Genomic DNA, 17424 nt, shown 5'->3' with positions numbered 1-17424 from the left:
TCCGATGTAGCTGTATTGGTTTGGCAACGTATTAAGAACGTAATTTAATTTTTCTTTTTCATTAATACTTGCTCCGGCACTTTTCAACTCATTTATGGTTTTTTCGAACTCGTTGAAAAATGTGACACTATCACTGTATTTTTCCAGGCTTATCTTTTCTAATTTATTTCTACATATTATTTGTAGAGCTGTGGATTCTCTTGAATACATTTTATCAAATATTTCCATGATTTCACGTGCTGTTGTTGCTTCATGCACATACTCCAATTGCTTGTTTGTAATCCCACTGTATATAACATTCATTGCTTGAACGTCCTTTTTCTTCCATTCAGCTTCAGATTCTTCACTGGCTCGATCTCTTTCAATCACACATTCACATGTTTTCATTCTTAGATACATCTGTATTCTTTTTTTCCACATATTGTAATCTTCTCCGTCGAATACAGGAATTTTTACATCACTATTATTATTCACCATTTTGCTTTTTTTTTTATTTCGAACTTTCCTTCGTGCTCAAAATTAAAACAAATATTTTCACAACTTTAACCGATTTTCTTATTTTTGATCTTTTCTTTTTAACGCTCTGCTACCATGTTAAGTAAAAAAAGAATGACACACAGTGATTGAAAAGAGAACTAAATTTATTACTAATAATTATGAGTACATGTTGCCTTGATGGCCAAAGAGCAAGTGCTAGCTTGCTCCTTATGCTTAAGAGTGAGAGGTAAACATTTCTCTCTCGCCCGTGTGGCACGGGTCAATTACCTTGTGCTGTATACGCATATTTATTTACGTATTCCAACATAAGTATTTCTGTTCTACTTGTGTTTGGCACTTTGGAGTTCGAAATCTTCGCATTATTCTCTTTAGACTCCGATTTTGCTACTTTGTTTACCGAAAAAAGTAGGGAATCCCGAACAAGGTTACTGTACTTTGTCTTTTTTTTGAAAAGAGAAAGCATTTATCATGAAAAATTTAGGTTATGATAAATAAATAAATTTGAAACAAGAACAAACTATTTTTTAACTCATCATCATGTTTTTCCAGAAAATTCTTTAGGTCCTTACTTGAAGATTCCTTGGATTCGTCAATGGGTCGCATTTTTTCGAAATTAACTCATGTCGTTGTAAAAACGGTATTCAGAACATTTTAAAAGTAATCGAGTTCCCACTGACCTTTTCAGTTCAGTTGTCAATGAGCTTTTGCAGTCTGCATAACGTACATCTAAATAGTCTTCGAGCTTCACTTTCCTGTGAATCTTTTGTACGCTTCTAGTATCATCTTACTCGCTTTGTCATTGATCATTCTAGTTCCGTAGGATTTATTTAGTGTCTACTCGATACATTAACTGCATATGAAATGTTTGGTCTAACTGTACTAGCGAAATATAGCAATAAACCTATCAAAGTGTTTTTTGTAGTAAGAATCAACAACATAAACCTCTGTGAACTAAATAATTGAAATCTGCTTGCGAAGTGGGTAGTAAATGGTAAATCGAAAAGAGAGTATATGTTGTAAATAAATAATGTGTTTATTATAAGTAATATGTAAGCTTGTACAGTTATACAATGATTGAATAATGATATTTTTTAAATCAAAAAGAAACAATTAGTTAACAAAAAAATATACTTTGAAGAAAAGATCTCTTTTAATCGCAACACTTTTAATCAAAGTTAGCGCAACTTTTAATTTATTTAATTTATAAATTAATTCATTCTGCCTTCGCTGGCACTGAGAAAGTATCTTAAACTTGCAAGCTCGCAAGTCCTTATCGAGTTAACTGCCCGTGCGTCGAGTTGTTATACGACGAGCTAGAGTTAATGGTGATCGAAGGTGAGACCTTCTAACTATTCAACTCCAGGAGATGTCTTGGCGTGCCGAAAACTTAAAGAGTTCCCCGATGAATCTGCGTCAAGTTGCGTGGGGATCTGAAATGTAAACACTTCCGACCATGACTCACTTGGTAGCGCTACCTTAATAGGCCCGAATATGCCGTGTACTCTATTGAGTACTGCTATTTTAAGCTGCTCCTTGCCGTAGTCTACCGCCGCCCACTAGCAGCTTATCCATTTAATTTTTTTGACACCATATCTAAGATTTTACACGATTACAAGAAGGTTCTTATAATTGGTGATTTCAACATCAATATGATGAGAAGTCGCAATCGACACACGCGTTACATTTGCAATCTCACAAAAGCTTTTAATCTACATCTTGTCAGCAATAGTCCTATACATCAAGTGTCGTATCCAAACGGATCACAGCACATATCTTGCTTGGATCTTGTATTTACAAGCGATCCCACATCTATAAATAATTTCAATATATCTGAAACCCCTTTTGCCGCGGGCCATCACTTCATTTCATTCAAACTCAGCATTTCACTTCCCGTTCTTCTACCAAAAACTCTATTGCTTCGTAAACTGTCGCATATTGATCATACATTGTTCAACTTTGATCTACAAACCGAACTACGCAACACTTTCAAAGGTGCAGACCTCTCATTTATAGGCCCTAATCACCCTGCGTACACCCATGGCTCTCTTTCTGACGTCATGCATCCTGACCTCGTTCAAGCTACCATCACTGCGAGCTTGCTTTCTGTACTTGATGCACATGCACCTCTACAATCCACAGTCGTCAAACCCAAAGCCAAACCATAGTTTAACGCTGAGCTTCGCTCGCTCATGCGCACTCGCGATCGTGCATATCGCATATATAGCCGACGCCGCACAGCCGAGGCTCTAGCGGCTTATCGCTTTCATCGACGTAACCTTAAAAATCGAATCGACTTGGCCAAAAATGGCTATATTTCTCACGAGCTGTCTGCTGTGACGTCACCTAGTAAATATTGGCCCGTTCTAAAAAGAATTGGAGTCGCTGCCCAAAAGAGCCCATCTCTGCTCACATATTTTTCATTTGCAGTTCTTTGTCAGCACTACGCTCGCGTCTCATCTGCCTCTCCCCCGCTTACAATCGAGTCCATCAAAAATGCTCAAAGCATACCATTGCCTCATACTACACCTGTTCTCTTTCGGGCACGTCACAGCGTCGGACGTGATCGCAGTAATGGCCAGGTGCAGCTCCTCCAGCACCAGGCCCGACAGCATACCGCTGTCTGTACTCAAACTCGCCTCTTCCACCTTGGCCGAATATATTGCTTACCTGGCCAATAGGGTGGTCCACTTTTTCAAAAAATTTTTGTATCTCGGGGGATCCATCGGAATCAGAAAGTTTGAGGTTTAAAATGAATTTTCCCGTAAACTAGAACTCAAAAAAAATGATTTTAGATGGTGTCGATGGATTTTTGAAGCTTAAAAACGTGCTCCAAAAAAGAAGCAAAATCGGGCTATCATTCGATTTATTTTAAACTCTGTTTAGAGGGTAAAAATAATCTTGACAATACATTTTCTCATGTGTTTTTGTCTGCAGAATCGAATGCCGTAGTCAGTTTTGACCTAGGAGTACAATTTCATTCAAAAAATAGACTTTTTCGATCGTTCTTTTTCGCTGATTCCGCAAAGTTTATTTTCGAGCGAGTGGCAAATGAACAGAAAAAATCTGGAAAATTTTTTGACACCACCAAAATTTAGGACAAATCCAATGGTATAAATTAGTGTACACTTTGAAATTATTTTAATGCAGAAAAATACAACTTTATCCCAAAAAACGACATTACGAAAAATTGAAAAAAAAACGCTATTTTTGTACGATGCATTTTTTAAGGCTTAAAATTCAATAATTCTGAGCAAGCTCTATTCATTAAAAAACCTGCGAAGCAGAATTTAAGCTAAAAAAATGCATCGTACAAAAATAGCTGAATCTCAGCGAATCTTGCAAATTTTTAACTTCTGAAACCGGCGTTGGGAAGGTGAGAAAAAACATATCAGATAATTTCATGCAATTTTTTCCATAGTTGATTCTACTTAGCCATTTCCTGGAAGAAACTAATACACTTTCCGATTTTTCAATTTTTCGTCATGTCGTTTTTTGGGATAAAGTTGTATTTTTCTGCATTAAAATAATTTCAAAGTGTATACTAATTTATACCATTGGATTTGTCATAAAAAATCCTGAATTTTGGTGGTGTCAAAAAATTTTCTAGATTTTTTCTGTTCATTTGCCACTCGCTCGAAAATAAACTTTGCGGAATCAGCGAAAAAGAACGATCGAAAAAGTCTATTTTTTGAATGAAATTGTACTCCTAGGTCAAAACTGACCACGGCATTCGATTTTGCAGACAAAAACACATAAGAAAATGTTTTGTCAAGATTATTTTTACCCTCTAAACAGAGTTTGAAATAAATCGAATGATAGCCCGATTTTGCTTCTTTTTTGGAGCACGTTTTTAAGTTTCAAAAATCCATCGACACCATCTAAAATCATTTTTTTGAGTTCTAGTTCATTTTAAACCACAAACTTTCTGATTCCGATGGATCCCCCGAGATACAAAAAATTTTTGAAAAAGTGGACCACCCTACTGGCCAATTCATCATTTGAGCCAGGCGTCTATTTCCGTCTACTTGGAAGCTGTCGTCGGTTATTGCGCTTTCCAAATGCCCCACGCCATAGTCTCCATTTGATACTCGGCCCATATCGCTCTTGGCCGAGCTCTCCAAAATCATCGAAAGATTGGCTCACGCACAGCTTGAGCAAACATCACTATCTTGGTGTCATTTGACTCCTCCAAAGCTTTTGATACCATCGACCATGGCATATTGATCTCCAAACTACGTCCTATTGGCTGCGATGTAGCTGCTGTGGAGTGATTCACCAGCTACCTCAGCGATCGAATCAGCGGTCAGGAGCGATGACGGCACTCTCTCGGAGCCGCTGCTGATCTCTTCAGGTGTCCTGCAAAGATCAGTTCTTGGGCCCCTACATTTTGCCATTTTCATAAATGACGTACGTGAAGCTTTGGTGCACTCTAAAGACATCATCTACGCCAACGACACTGCCATATTCCAGCATCACTTCCCGTCCAGAATTCAAGAGCTTATTGCAAATATCAATTTTAACACCAATACAGTCTCGTCCTTGGCTAAAAAAAAATAAGCTCAATCTTAATCCAGCTAAAACCACAGCAATGATTCTCGGCAGTCTCGCCTATGTCTCCAGCATTGACTCAGCCGTACTGTCTGTAATGTCAATGAATGGCACAAATACCACCTTCTCGACGAGTATTAAATGTCTCGGCATTACCATCAGTCCGACACTGTCCTGGATAAAGCACATTAATACCTTTAGGAACAAATGCCATTTTGCACTGTACTCGCTGCGTTTTTACAGAAAAGCAATAAATCGTGATTTCAGAGCTAAACTTGCAGTCGCGCTGGTCCTGCCGCACTTGGATTATGCAGCAGCCGTCTACAATAACATATCTGCTACGTCCGACCTCAGACTTCAGCGTCTCCAGAATGCGTGTGTCCGCTTCGTTTTCAGGACTATACTTGCTCATGAATAGGTGACCCCGTATAGCCTTGCTCTCGGCTGGCTTTAGGTCAAGTGGCGTCGCCAGTACTTGCTTGTTCTGCTGGCGCTCAATTTACTACGGAAGGGTGAGCCCAACCCTCTCCGGGATCTTTTCACCCTCTCTTCTGATCGGCGGATTCACCATTCGTTGCGAATCCGACGAAATTCTACCCTAGTTTTAAGTAACAATGTTTTTCTGATCTTTGGCACTTGTAAATCTTTCTTGTCTTTTTTATATACTACTCTCACTATGTATAATACGACCGTCCCTACGAAGAGTATCACCGTTCCAATGATGCGCGATCAAAAAAATCTCTCTTTCGAAGATGAGGTCAAGAAACTCTCTCCAAAAGAAAATGCGGTTCTTGACTGCAGTTTTTTTTTGAAGAGATTTTCTTGATCGCAGATTTTTAGTGAGATTTTCTTGATCACTTTTTTAAAAGAGAGTTTTTTTTCGCCACCCATTTCCAAGAGAGATTTTTTTGACCGTACTTGCATGATTGATTGTCTTCGTAGGGATGGTCGAATAGTTTATACACCTATGTACTATTGACCACCTTAGCCACATGGGATTTCACCCCACGGTCCAATCAAATAAATAAACTCAAACTACAATTCAAACTCAAACTCGTCAAACAGAACAACTTACTAAAGCGAGTTATCATTCGATCCTAGTCCATCAAATCAAGTTCAACACGAGAGCAGACTATCTTAAATGCCAGTGGCTTCACTTCATGCGAGAACTGCGGTGGCTTGCGTAGATGCCACCTAGCGGTGGAGAAATGAAACACTCGGTATGAGTAATTTTCATTACTAACAACTTGAAGTTTGTCTTCAAGTTCTTCTCGAGCTTTTCTTTTCCGATTGTCGATCACCATGGTTTTTTTTCTGCGTTTTCATTTCACGGTAACCAAAGCTTTTGAGGAGCTTAGTAATGTAATCTTCCAATGTGAGAGTCAAGACTTTATTTTTCCTACCTCGATTGATTTTCATCCTAAGAAAACTTTCTGGTTCTCCAAAATCAGTCATTTTAAATTCTAGCAAGAGTTTTAACTCGACCTCTTCGAGCTTTCTACTATCATTTCTAGCTATGAACACATCGTCTACATACAACAACAACAGAAGGAATTTCCTATTCTTTTTCGAGGCCAATAGGCAGGTGTCGTAGGTAGTTAAATCTAATTTTGTGGCCACCTCTGTGAATTTTCCGTTTTATCTTTTTGGGATAATTTTTAAACCATGTAGTGCCCGTTGCAGCTTATACACCATATTGTCACGTACTTCGCTTGTGTATCCCATACCTTCAGGAATTTCCATGAACACATCACTTTCGATTGTGTCATGGAAGAAGGCTATTTTCACATTGAGCTGGCAAACTTCTAAATTCAACTCACTTATAATGGTTGGAGTTGCTATGATGTTTTGCATTCGAGACACGGGAGCGTAAATTTCATGAATCTCATAGTCATTTTTGTCCTTAAATCCTTTGCATACTAATCGAGCTTTATTTTTATGTTCTACGTTCAAGCTTGGCTTTCGTTTGAGTACCAATCTCGAATAATCAATGATGTTCGGTTTTCTGTCGGTCTATTTACCCAACTCCAGACTTGAATTTCATTCATAGCCTCAAGCTCTGCTCGTACTACATTTAACCATTGTTCTCTCTCTCTCTCTCTCATTACACACCATAACTTGCTTGAATGATGCTGATTCTCTCTTTATTCTAGCAATTAGTGCAACAACGGTTTCATTCGATAGCACATTCCAGTCTGAGTCAATCTGTTTCTTGTCGTCATCCACTGCTTTGAGTCTTGAGTATAAACAAGTCTCACGAGTAATACATCTGTCACCAAACACTATACTAATCTTTCATTAAATAGAATGTTCCTGTTCTCATAGAACTTTTTTTCTTCTTGCGTGGACAGTATCAATCCAGTATTTGGAAATCCAACAAGCACGGTTATCTTACCTAGATGAGAGAATGGGGTTCCAATGTTTATTTGGACTTCCATGTATGCTACACAGCCAAAGTGTTTGATTTTTTAGGGGTTGAGTTTGCATTCTGGATTAAATTTTTGTAGTGGGCATATCATTCGAGCTGCGAGAAATTTTGTCGTTGATAAAGGAGGCAGCATTCAAGGCCAAGTTCCACATATTGACAGGTTGACATGAATCGAACATTAAATATTGAACTTTTTCTGTATGATTTGATTGAACCTTTCTGCAGTGCCATTATACTCAGGAGTATCCGAAATAGCCAATTGCAGTTTAGTATACCGTATCTTTTGAGTACTTTGAGCATACTAGCGAACTCTATGCCTTGATTATACTTCAAGTAACAGACTTTTTCATCATGTCTTAATAGATTTCATGGGCTAACTATAAAGGATTTCAAGCATTCGCTGGTGCCCGTTTTGCTCTTGGCTGAAGCTAACAAGGGGCTTCATTATTTTTCATTTTTCAATTACAGTATTAGGCTGTAAAAGTGAAAAAAAATGTTTTTTTTAAGAACACACATGATAACCTTTTTCAAAACCCTATTTGAAAGTATTTTGTCCAGTTAGATACTTAGAAACAGTTAAGTACAATAATAAAGAGGGTATTAACCCTCAACGCAAGCTATACGCATATCTAAGCTACCTGTCGTAGAAATCCAAGAGCAAGCATTAATCGATGGTACCCCAATTGGTTTCATTTTGTTCGATAGCCAATTGGCCATGGTTGCAACCAAAAGCTAGTTATAAGATGAACATTCGCTACTTGTGTGTAAAAATTTCTAGAATTTAGTATTCATTTTTTATCATTTTCCAGAAATCAATTTCACTTTGCTATATGTACAAGTAGCACACGTTCATCTTCTAGCTAGCTTTTGGTTGCGACCATGGCCAATTGGCTATCGAACAAAATGAAACGAATTGAGGTACCATCGAGTAATGCTTGCTCTGAGATTTCTATGACAGGTAGCTTAGATATGCGTATAGCTTGCGTTGAAGGTTCATACTCTTATTATAATTGTATTTAACTGTTTCTCAGTATCTAACTGGACAAAATACTTTCAAATAGGGTTTTGAAAAGAGTTATCATGTGTGTTCTTAAAAAAAACATTTTTTTTCACTTATACAGCCTAGTACTGTAATTGAAAAATGAAACATAATTAAGCCCCCTGTTAGCCCTTAAGTAAGCTGTGAAAAATTACCGATGAACACAGCTATAAAATCATAGCGCTTTAGTTGACTAACTGGACCAACCGGACCCATCAAATTGGCATGAATTGTATGGAGCAGTTTTGTTAAGCGGGAACGTCGAATTTTATTAATGTCCGATGACCTTTCGAACAGTAGCCCTGAGAAGGCTAGTAACCGAAAGGAGTTTAAGAGTTTACACTCTGCCCCTGCCAAGACGGCTTGAATTGAACTTTTATAAAAGTTCGTTTGCTTTCGAACAGTAGCCCTGGGAAGGCTGGAAACCGAAAAGAATTGCAGAGTTCGCACTCTGCAATTGACAAGACGGTTAGCCTCAATCTTTAGCAAAAGTTCGAGGTCTTTCGAAATGCTACGTGAGGTGGTCCTGAAAAGGACCGGGGCCGAGTTGGCGTGTACAAGTTCCAAATTGTTTAGTTGGCGAGTGATGTGGATCGAGTGGTCACCGAGATCCGATGCTGTTCCGGAGTCAACTCTGCAACGGAAGGTTGGAGATCCCGTCGACCTTGTAGTCTTGGCAGCGATGACTCTGCGATGAATCTGACTTGGCCTTGCTGGTCAGTTGGGGCCGGAAGGTTCAGGCTGCACTCGCTGAATTTGAAAGATCGAGGATCGAAGTGGCCGGTACTTAAGCCCTGGCAGGGATAAGTAGCTTGTGGGTGCCGGCGCCGCGCCACCTAGCGGTCACTAGTGAAGCTTCTCAGCGCAAGAAGTGGGAAGGAGGCTTGGAGAGGAGCGAGAAATAATAAGATTGAGTATTTTTGTACAATTCAGGTTTATTAACGTTCCCTAGGCCAAGCTCTCGTGGGCGAGCGAGTTCCGACTCCGGCAAGTCCAGGAGTGGAAATGCGTGCCGAATCGAATCGGCACTGTCTTTTATACCGCTGGCCGGTCGGCACGCGAGCCGGCAGCGGCTAAGTGGCGGAGTGGGGATACGCACGCAGGAGTCTCGTGCCGTTGGCGTATATCAGTTTCTTTGCTCATGTTCTAACATTTTTAGAGGGGATCTTATTTAATTTCGATACTATACAAACTTCACTTTTCGAAATTAAATCGTCGAACATAATTTTCGATATTTCTTAGTGGTCAGGAAATTGTTTTTGAAATGCTTTTATGTATTTTAGTGAAGAATGTCCTAATCTAACATACCAAGAAACCATGCAGTTTTTGGTCTGATCGTATCAACCGAACACCTCGCAGCAGCGGTACAATGCGAAACATGCGACGACTTGTTCCTGTATCTCGCGTGCCAACCATTTTCGAGCAATCGAGTCCCTCGCTACCTACGAACAAGACAAACTCGTGTGCGTTTAAGTTTATCAAGCTGAATTTATTTCGTTATTTCACGAGGACTTAATAGTATAAATAAGCATACCTCTCAATGCCGAAAAAGATCTACTTTTAATCGTAGAATCCATGTCTCTAGTTGTAACACAAGAAGATAATAACTCTTAAACTCTGCAGTCCTGTATTGCAATGAACACAATGGCACGTCAGTGCTGATGTATTATCGTAATTCTACTTGCTATCTTCATTGAGTAACGAAGAATCTATCTAGCTTTCCGCAGCAGTGCAGTGGAAGTGTGTTGGGCACCTATTGCGGATTTCTTTATGCTCGATGAGGAATAACATTAGGATTGGAAAGGGTCAATTAAGGTGACTCTTTACTGACTCGGCTAGTCAATACGAGTGTAGTTAGTTTGTTTTGACTATTGTGGTACCCGAGGGCCCTATGCTGTAGTGTTGTAAGCGTCCCCTCTTCTCTTCAGCAAACGACAAAACCTCAATCAGACCATGAGAATTCCCTTTCTCGAGTAAATATTACAATATTTAGCATGCCAACATGTTCTTTTTAATATACCAATTGAAAGCTTATACTTCCAACTTCATATTATCAGTTTTTATAAGAGCTGTATGATAAATTTTGTAAGCCAATATAAGCCGTGTTAAAAAGCCGTGTTGAAAATTAGCTTGACAACAGAGTCTGAAATTTCGCAGAAGGATAATCACTAATTAATGTTGTCCCAAAGTTTCAAGATCTTGTATAAAAAAATGTTTAAGTAAAGAGTCATCTTAATCACTTACACATTTCACTTGCAATCAGCACTGAACTTTGTAATGTAATATTATTTTAATATTACACTACATCGTCTGTATCTCATCGTCTTAAGGTACAGACGATGAGTAAATTGTATCAATAATAAATTTAATCAATAGACAATTCCAAATCAAGTGAGTAACTTATTATTCATCTGCATAAAGAACAACAATTCTCAGTGAAATTTCATCGGTTAAAATATGAGTGTAGTTATTGGATGTGTCTAGGCTATATAAAAAAATCCCATATTTACAGCGTACTGCTAAAATTTAACTTTAATTTAGCTTTAATTTAATCAGTTGATCATTTGCATTTTTTTATTTTGTGTTGTAATTTTTGTTTTACCTGACTTTCCCTAATATCATTCATATACTCATGAAAATGTGAATAAGTACATTTTTGTCTCAATCTAATGATGAAAACGATTTGCAATTTCAGGTTCTGGACAACTTGAATTTGATGAGTTTTGTACGCTTGCAGCTAGATTTTTAGTAGAGGAGGACACTGAAGCTATGCAGCAAGAGCTTAGGGAAGCATTTCGTTTATACGACAAAGAAGGAAATGGTTACATAACAACTGATGTTTTTCGTGATATCTTACATGAACTTGATGATAAATTATCACCTGAAGAATTAGATTTAATGATAGAAGAAATAGATGCCGATGGTTCAGGGACTCTTGATTTCGATGGTTCGTATGATTTCTATTTATTAAATAGTTTTGTATGGTCATGATGTCAATTCATACGAGGAAAAGGTCGAGTATGTTTGATCAATAATATTTCATAAATAATATTTGAAAAAAATATTTTTATAAAATACAATTAACAAAAAGACAATACTAGATTACTCCAAATCTGGGTCACAAGTCATTACGAAAATTATCTAGTACTTATATTGCCGATGCTTACGAAGACTATATCCTTTTGTTTCAATATAGACAAAATCTTATGACGGAGAAATTCTCTATTTCTTTAATGTAGCAAAAAATTCATTCTTCCGAGTCGAACTGCCAATTTTATGAAAGACAGTTGATGACCAGATCTAAAAAAGAGGGGTAATTTTTATTTCAAAATACTATTATGGTTTAAGCGAGGGAAAAAGTACCTAAAATCTCAAAAAAAATCTTTGCGTAAAACCGCGGAGATTGATGAAAAATCAACGAGGATTTCCAGGGAAAACCTCGTGGATTCATCAAAAATCAACGCGGATATCTCATAAATCCACGAGGCTTACGTTCGTAGACTTTTTGTATGATCCACGTAGTATCCATGATCGATACACGTGGAATGAATGTTCGATCCTCGAGGAATCCCTGCATGATCCACCTGAAAATCCACGCAATTTTTTTCAACTGGGACGCGTCCGAAATATCAATTTGTTTTTTATGATTAATTTGGTAGTGTGATGCTGTACCCTTAAATTGATACCTGCCAGGTGAAGCCTAAATGGAGGATCATTTTTTATTTATACCGCGATTGCTAAATACTTTGATACTTATTCTCTTAGAAAACTCGCAAAAAATTATTTTTATTATACCTAATTGAATAGGAGCATCAAAACGATGATTTCCTTATTCAATCTTAATTTAATTATTGTACACCAAACGAAAAATATGAGCTTGGACTGGAGTTGAACCGGCGATACATCGCCTTTAGCCGGTGAATGCTCTAACCATCTGGGTTACCGCGAGCCTTGTTCACGTCATCGTTATTTGGTGTAGAAGAGAGCAAAAGATGATATTTTTACTAAAATTTTTATCAATCGGTCACCAGCTATTGGGACCCGCCCTTCTTTTACCGTGGGTTTAGTTTTATCTCAAATTTTTTGTAATAGTCGTATTTAGCAATCAATTATAGTTAACGGGACACACCAGTATTAGTCTGAGAGAAAAAAATTGCATTTTTCATTAATTCTTTATCGGATTTTTGTTGTCAGACTGGAAAATCGGTAAACAAATTTTGTTAGAGAAGGTCAAATGATTTTTGAAAATATTATTTTTAACATTTACTGAAAAAATTAGTTTGATAATAATATATTTTTTGGGGTCATTATTTTAACATTAATTATTTACAAAAGGCCACGGCTGACAAAAAAAGTTTTAGCGAATATTTGTCAGACTGGGCTTGAACACAAAATTACGGATTGTTATTAATAAAGGATTTTATATGTCAGTGGGCTCTTAGACTATATTAAATCTGGTAAATTGAAAAAAATGATAATGAAATGTTAAGGTTGAACTTTTTATTTCTGATTTAAAATTATGTTTTTTTAAGTCGTGACGTTGCGCTATAGTTAAAAGTCGGATCTCGTGAGTGGCGCGTCATAGACGTGTCTAATTCGCGTAAACGGGTGAATAACGTGCGACGATTGTAGCCGATACCACTGTGGCCTCTAGCGAGCGGCCCGTGCCTGGTTACACGTTGCAAATTTGGAGTGAGGATCGTTGCATGCGCGTGTGCAGACGACGGCATTCGAGTTGGAGAAGTGAGAGAGCAAAGACCAGAGTAGTAGTACGAATGTGAAATAGAGCAGAGTTCACTATACGCGACGCTACGAGAGTCTTTGTTGTATTCTTCGTGAAGAGTGTGTTTTTGTGGAGAGTAATTTGAGTGTGTTGAGGTGTGTGTTTTTGGTGAGAATTTGATGGAATAGTGTTTGCACGTATCGTTGGAGAAGTTGGTGGCTGTGAGATTCGAATGTGAGTTCTGGCGATTCACACAGCGCACCAGGCCTTCTCATCGACCACGGCATCGCGAACGACTAGTCCGACCCGTCCCTTCTTGCGTCTGTGGCCCAACAAGCGCGACGCAAGGCGAGCAGTCCAGCCTCGTGAGACCCCGGTGACATTGTGTTCCACCCGTGTGGTCGAGAGCCTCTTGTACGAGGCGTAACGTAAGTAGCCTTACCGTCCTTATCGTACCCCGTACCGACCCACAGACGGCAACGCAGCTTGCGTACGCGACCAAGTGTGAATGTGAGAGTGCGAGCTTCGGCTTAGAGCAAGTGATCAATTCAGAGTCGATTCAATAAAGTCTTATATTATTTTTCATGCTACCGAAAAGAAAGCCTCAGAGCACATGTTTATCGGCCTCGGCTTTGCCTCGGACGATAATTACAAGTGCTCTGAGGTTTTCCAGTTTTTCGCTCCCTAGGCACGTAATATACTATTACCTGTAATTATTTGTGTTACTATTCGATTACCCTTTATTCTTATTTTCCTCTCTCTTTCTTGCGGATTCTCTCGTTTACAGGTGGTTATTTGAGGTGCAGTGCTGCATTCAACGGAGTCCCCGCTCCCTACCCGTCGGCGTCTCCTCTGTGAGAAGAGTCGTACCTACGACCGCGAGACAATTTCGTGCCCTCTTTCAATTTATTTAGCTAACCGGACCCTGGTCGGTGACGAGCATCCGCTCGTCTGGCGCGTGGTTCATTGGCAAAGCCAGGACTTGAGAAGCCCGAGCATGTGGTGAACATGGGGAGTTTACCGTCACAGCATCTGAAAACAAGTGTTTATAGTACCTTTTATTATGTAAATTAGTCCAGGATGAAACCACATTGACTTATCAATCAAAAGCCTTGTGCCACATGAATCTGGATGGAATCTTCGACCAATCTTTTGTTACCCTCGTACGCATTGCCACACCACTGCGTGCGTCCCCCACTCGAGCGACGTACACAGCAGCACTCGTCCCCACCTTTACGCCGATGGCCAATCAGCGCGCACTCGCTTCCTATATAAGCGAGGTGCCCGGCCACGCAAAGCGAAGTCGTCTCTCGGCTGCAAGCCAGAGCACATCGACTCTCGTCTTCGCGTTCGCGACGACGAGCTCTTGGGAGTTGCGACCTAGGGACTTCATTCAATAGTGAACTTGGTCTTATTGCAACAAACATATTCGCCTTGTCATTTCACAACCTTTCCCCACTTTTTACTTTTGCAAGTTTCCGACTTGGCCGCCAGGTGGCGTGGCGCCAGAAAAAAGTCGTATCCGCATGAGAAAAGGTCGAGTTTAGAGTACTAGTATAAGTGCCTTTCGACCTCATTCAATCAGCTTTTGACTGTTCGACTTGTTACAAGTGAGAATAGAAAAGTGATTGGACTTTTGTCTTCTTAAATTTTGACTGTTCAACTTGTACGAGTGGAAACAGAAAAGTGAGTAAACAGTTGTCACGCTACTTTTGACTGTTTGACTTTGAAAAAAGTCAAAACAGAAAAGTAGTTGGACTCGTACTCGAGTCTTTTTGTCGCCTCCGATTGTCTCGACCCGAAGAGGGAAATCAATCACGGCGCCAATCCAAAGAAAAAAGAGAGGGAGGGCTGTTCTTCTACGACGAGGCCATCCTTTCGTGTCGGGTGCTTTGGAACGACGCTGCGTCATACAGGCTGTGCCGGTGGGTGAAGATATCGTCAAGACTCGTTAACGAGCCATTGAGAAGGTCAAGACCCTTAGTGGTTTGATTTCCAATCCACAGCATCTGCTTACCGCACTCTCCCGACGGTCACTGAGCCACGGTCGTCTGACGAGCAAACGTGTCAACGACAACACCAACTGACCATGGTCACGGTACCACCGGCCCGACCGCCACTGTGGGAAGTATCGGTAGCGAAGAAGACGACTCAAGACAGAACGTTACGACCCGCCAGCGCTCTTGACGAATACGTTGCATCTCATCCACAACTACACAAACTACCAAGGCCAGCTATCTCGCTCTGCCCGGCTAAACGTGCTCCTAAGCCAAAAGCTGAGCCACGTTCTCCTCGCAACTCTTATTCCTCACCCTCCAGGAGGCCCTCGGCTAGAAGAGAAGCAGAGCTGAGAAGAGAGCGGAAAAGGCGCTTCTAGGCGACTACAACAGACAATCGGTCCTTTTCAGAGCCACACAAAGGTCTTTCAACGTAGTCTCTTTCTAAGATCCTCGTCATCAGAACGTGGGTCAGCGAACGTCATCCTTTGACCACTCTGACCATCAGCCTAGCTTGGCATCCGTCCTTCTCAGGACTTTTCATCTACGACAACGTGACATTGTACAACACTTTATCCTAGAGGTCTTAAAATTGTTGTCATAACATTATCCTCCTCATAAAAATTACAGAATTTCAAGAAAAAGCTAGGAATTTTTTTTATACATAAATACAAAACAATTTCCAAATAGTCATCTTTTTCCACGCTGATTGACACTTTTTTGAATTGTTAGATTGATAAATATTTTCTGATGTGAAAAGTCTTAAAAAAAACATAATTTTACATCAAAAGGAAATATATGAAGTAAATATAATTTTTTTTCTTATTTAAAAATTTAATAAAAAAATGAATAGCTTGTAAAGTGTTGTTTATATTTTTAGCAAGATATAAAGTTCTACTACTATTGAATTCGAAGTGACTTGATATAACGTGATAAGTTCGTTTAAAACATTAAGTTTCAAAATCATAATATTATAGAAGAACGACTATATTTTCTTTTATTCGCCTGTATTTTTTCAAGCATATTATTCAATAATTTTTTTGCAAAATTAGTGATTAGGTGTTAGTAAATATAATTAATGTTTCATAATTTTTCAATAAAAAATGTTAAATTACTTGTCTCGCTGATAAATCAAAAATCATATTTCTAACCCTAAAATCTCTAAGAATTAAATCGAGTCGAATTATTTCAAGTATGTACTAGTCTACCCTTCAATCATGCATTAAATAAATTAATAAATATAAATGTATTATTTAAATTAATCTTATGTTTGTCTGGATGTTTTACAGAATTCATGGAAGTAATGACTGGTGGTGATGAATAGAATGATGCAGTTTGCCTGATAAACAACTACTGATTGTCATTGCAACTAAGATAAATAATTTGTGTCTATTTGATTCGATGAAAATAAAATAGTATATAGAAAATTATAATTGATTATGAATAAATCAATTTTTAAAAATCAGTCACAAATTACACACAAAAACAATTAATACATAAATTTTTGTGGTAATTATTTGGATTCTTTCAAAATCTGATCCAAGCTCTAAATTCCTAAAGAAGTTAGAATTATCTTGAAGAAGTTCACACGCGTTTTCTGAAAAGCTTTACACACTTTTTGTATTATAAAATTTTTTTTGTTAAGTTTGTTAATAGTTTCATCTTATAGTTTTATTTTCCCTTAACCGTAGGAGACAAAATAAAAGAATGCGTAATAAAATGACCCAAATCCCCGAGTTTTAAAAGGGAAATGCTAGGAACTGTTGTAGTTATTGGATGACGATAAGCAATCACTATAGTTTAAATAAGATTTATTTAAATAAGAACTGTATAAATAAGTATAAAGTATAGAATGAGTACAATACGGCAGTGATGCGTCTATTCTCAAGAACATCTCAGTGCAATCTGATGCGAGAGCACAGTCTCTCATTTGAGCTTGTTTCGATCGTACGAAAAGTGAGCGGCACCTAACGGTCGAAGGTAAGCTTTAAGCTCACATGATAATAAGAACTGAGTATGCAATATGTTGTGAATTTTCGAATAAGTCGCGCGAGCATGTATGTGTGCGTGTATGTTTTCGCGACTTGCAGGTCCACAAAAACAGCAGCAGCGGCAGCAGCAGGCAACGACGTTTCGGCACGTATGGCGGCGTACGCGTGCGAGAAAGACAGACCGCTGCACGTGAGCAGAC

General features: G+C 38.8%; 1 protein-coding gene across 1 annotated transcript in view; it reads left to right on the top strand.

The window, feature by feature from the left end:
• Window positions 1–16666, top strand: part of LOC106659195 (troponin C-like) — a 57500-nt gene extending 40834 nt beyond the window's left edge. The window contains exons 4-5 of the mRNA XM_023463603.1: window positions 11209–11460; window positions 16523–16666. Coding sequence (XP_023319371.1) covers window positions 11209–11460; window positions 16523–16557 — 287 coding nt within the window. The 3' untranslated portion in view covers window positions 16558–16666. The remainder of the gene's footprint in view (window positions 1–11208; window positions 11461–16522) is intronic.
• Window positions 16667–17424: the final 758 nt, after the last annotated feature.

This window comes from Trichogramma pretiosum, unplaced genomic scaffold, assembly GCF_000599845.2.
Source record: "Trichogramma pretiosum strain Unisexual culture from Peru unplaced genomic scaffold, Tpre_2.0 scaffold179, whole genome shotgun sequence".
Classification (NCBI taxonomy): Eukaryota; Metazoa; Arthropoda; class Insecta; order Hymenoptera; family Trichogrammatidae; genus Trichogramma; species Trichogramma pretiosum.
Note: the sequence above shows the minus strand (reverse complement) of the source record. Positions and strands in the feature narration are given on the sequence as shown.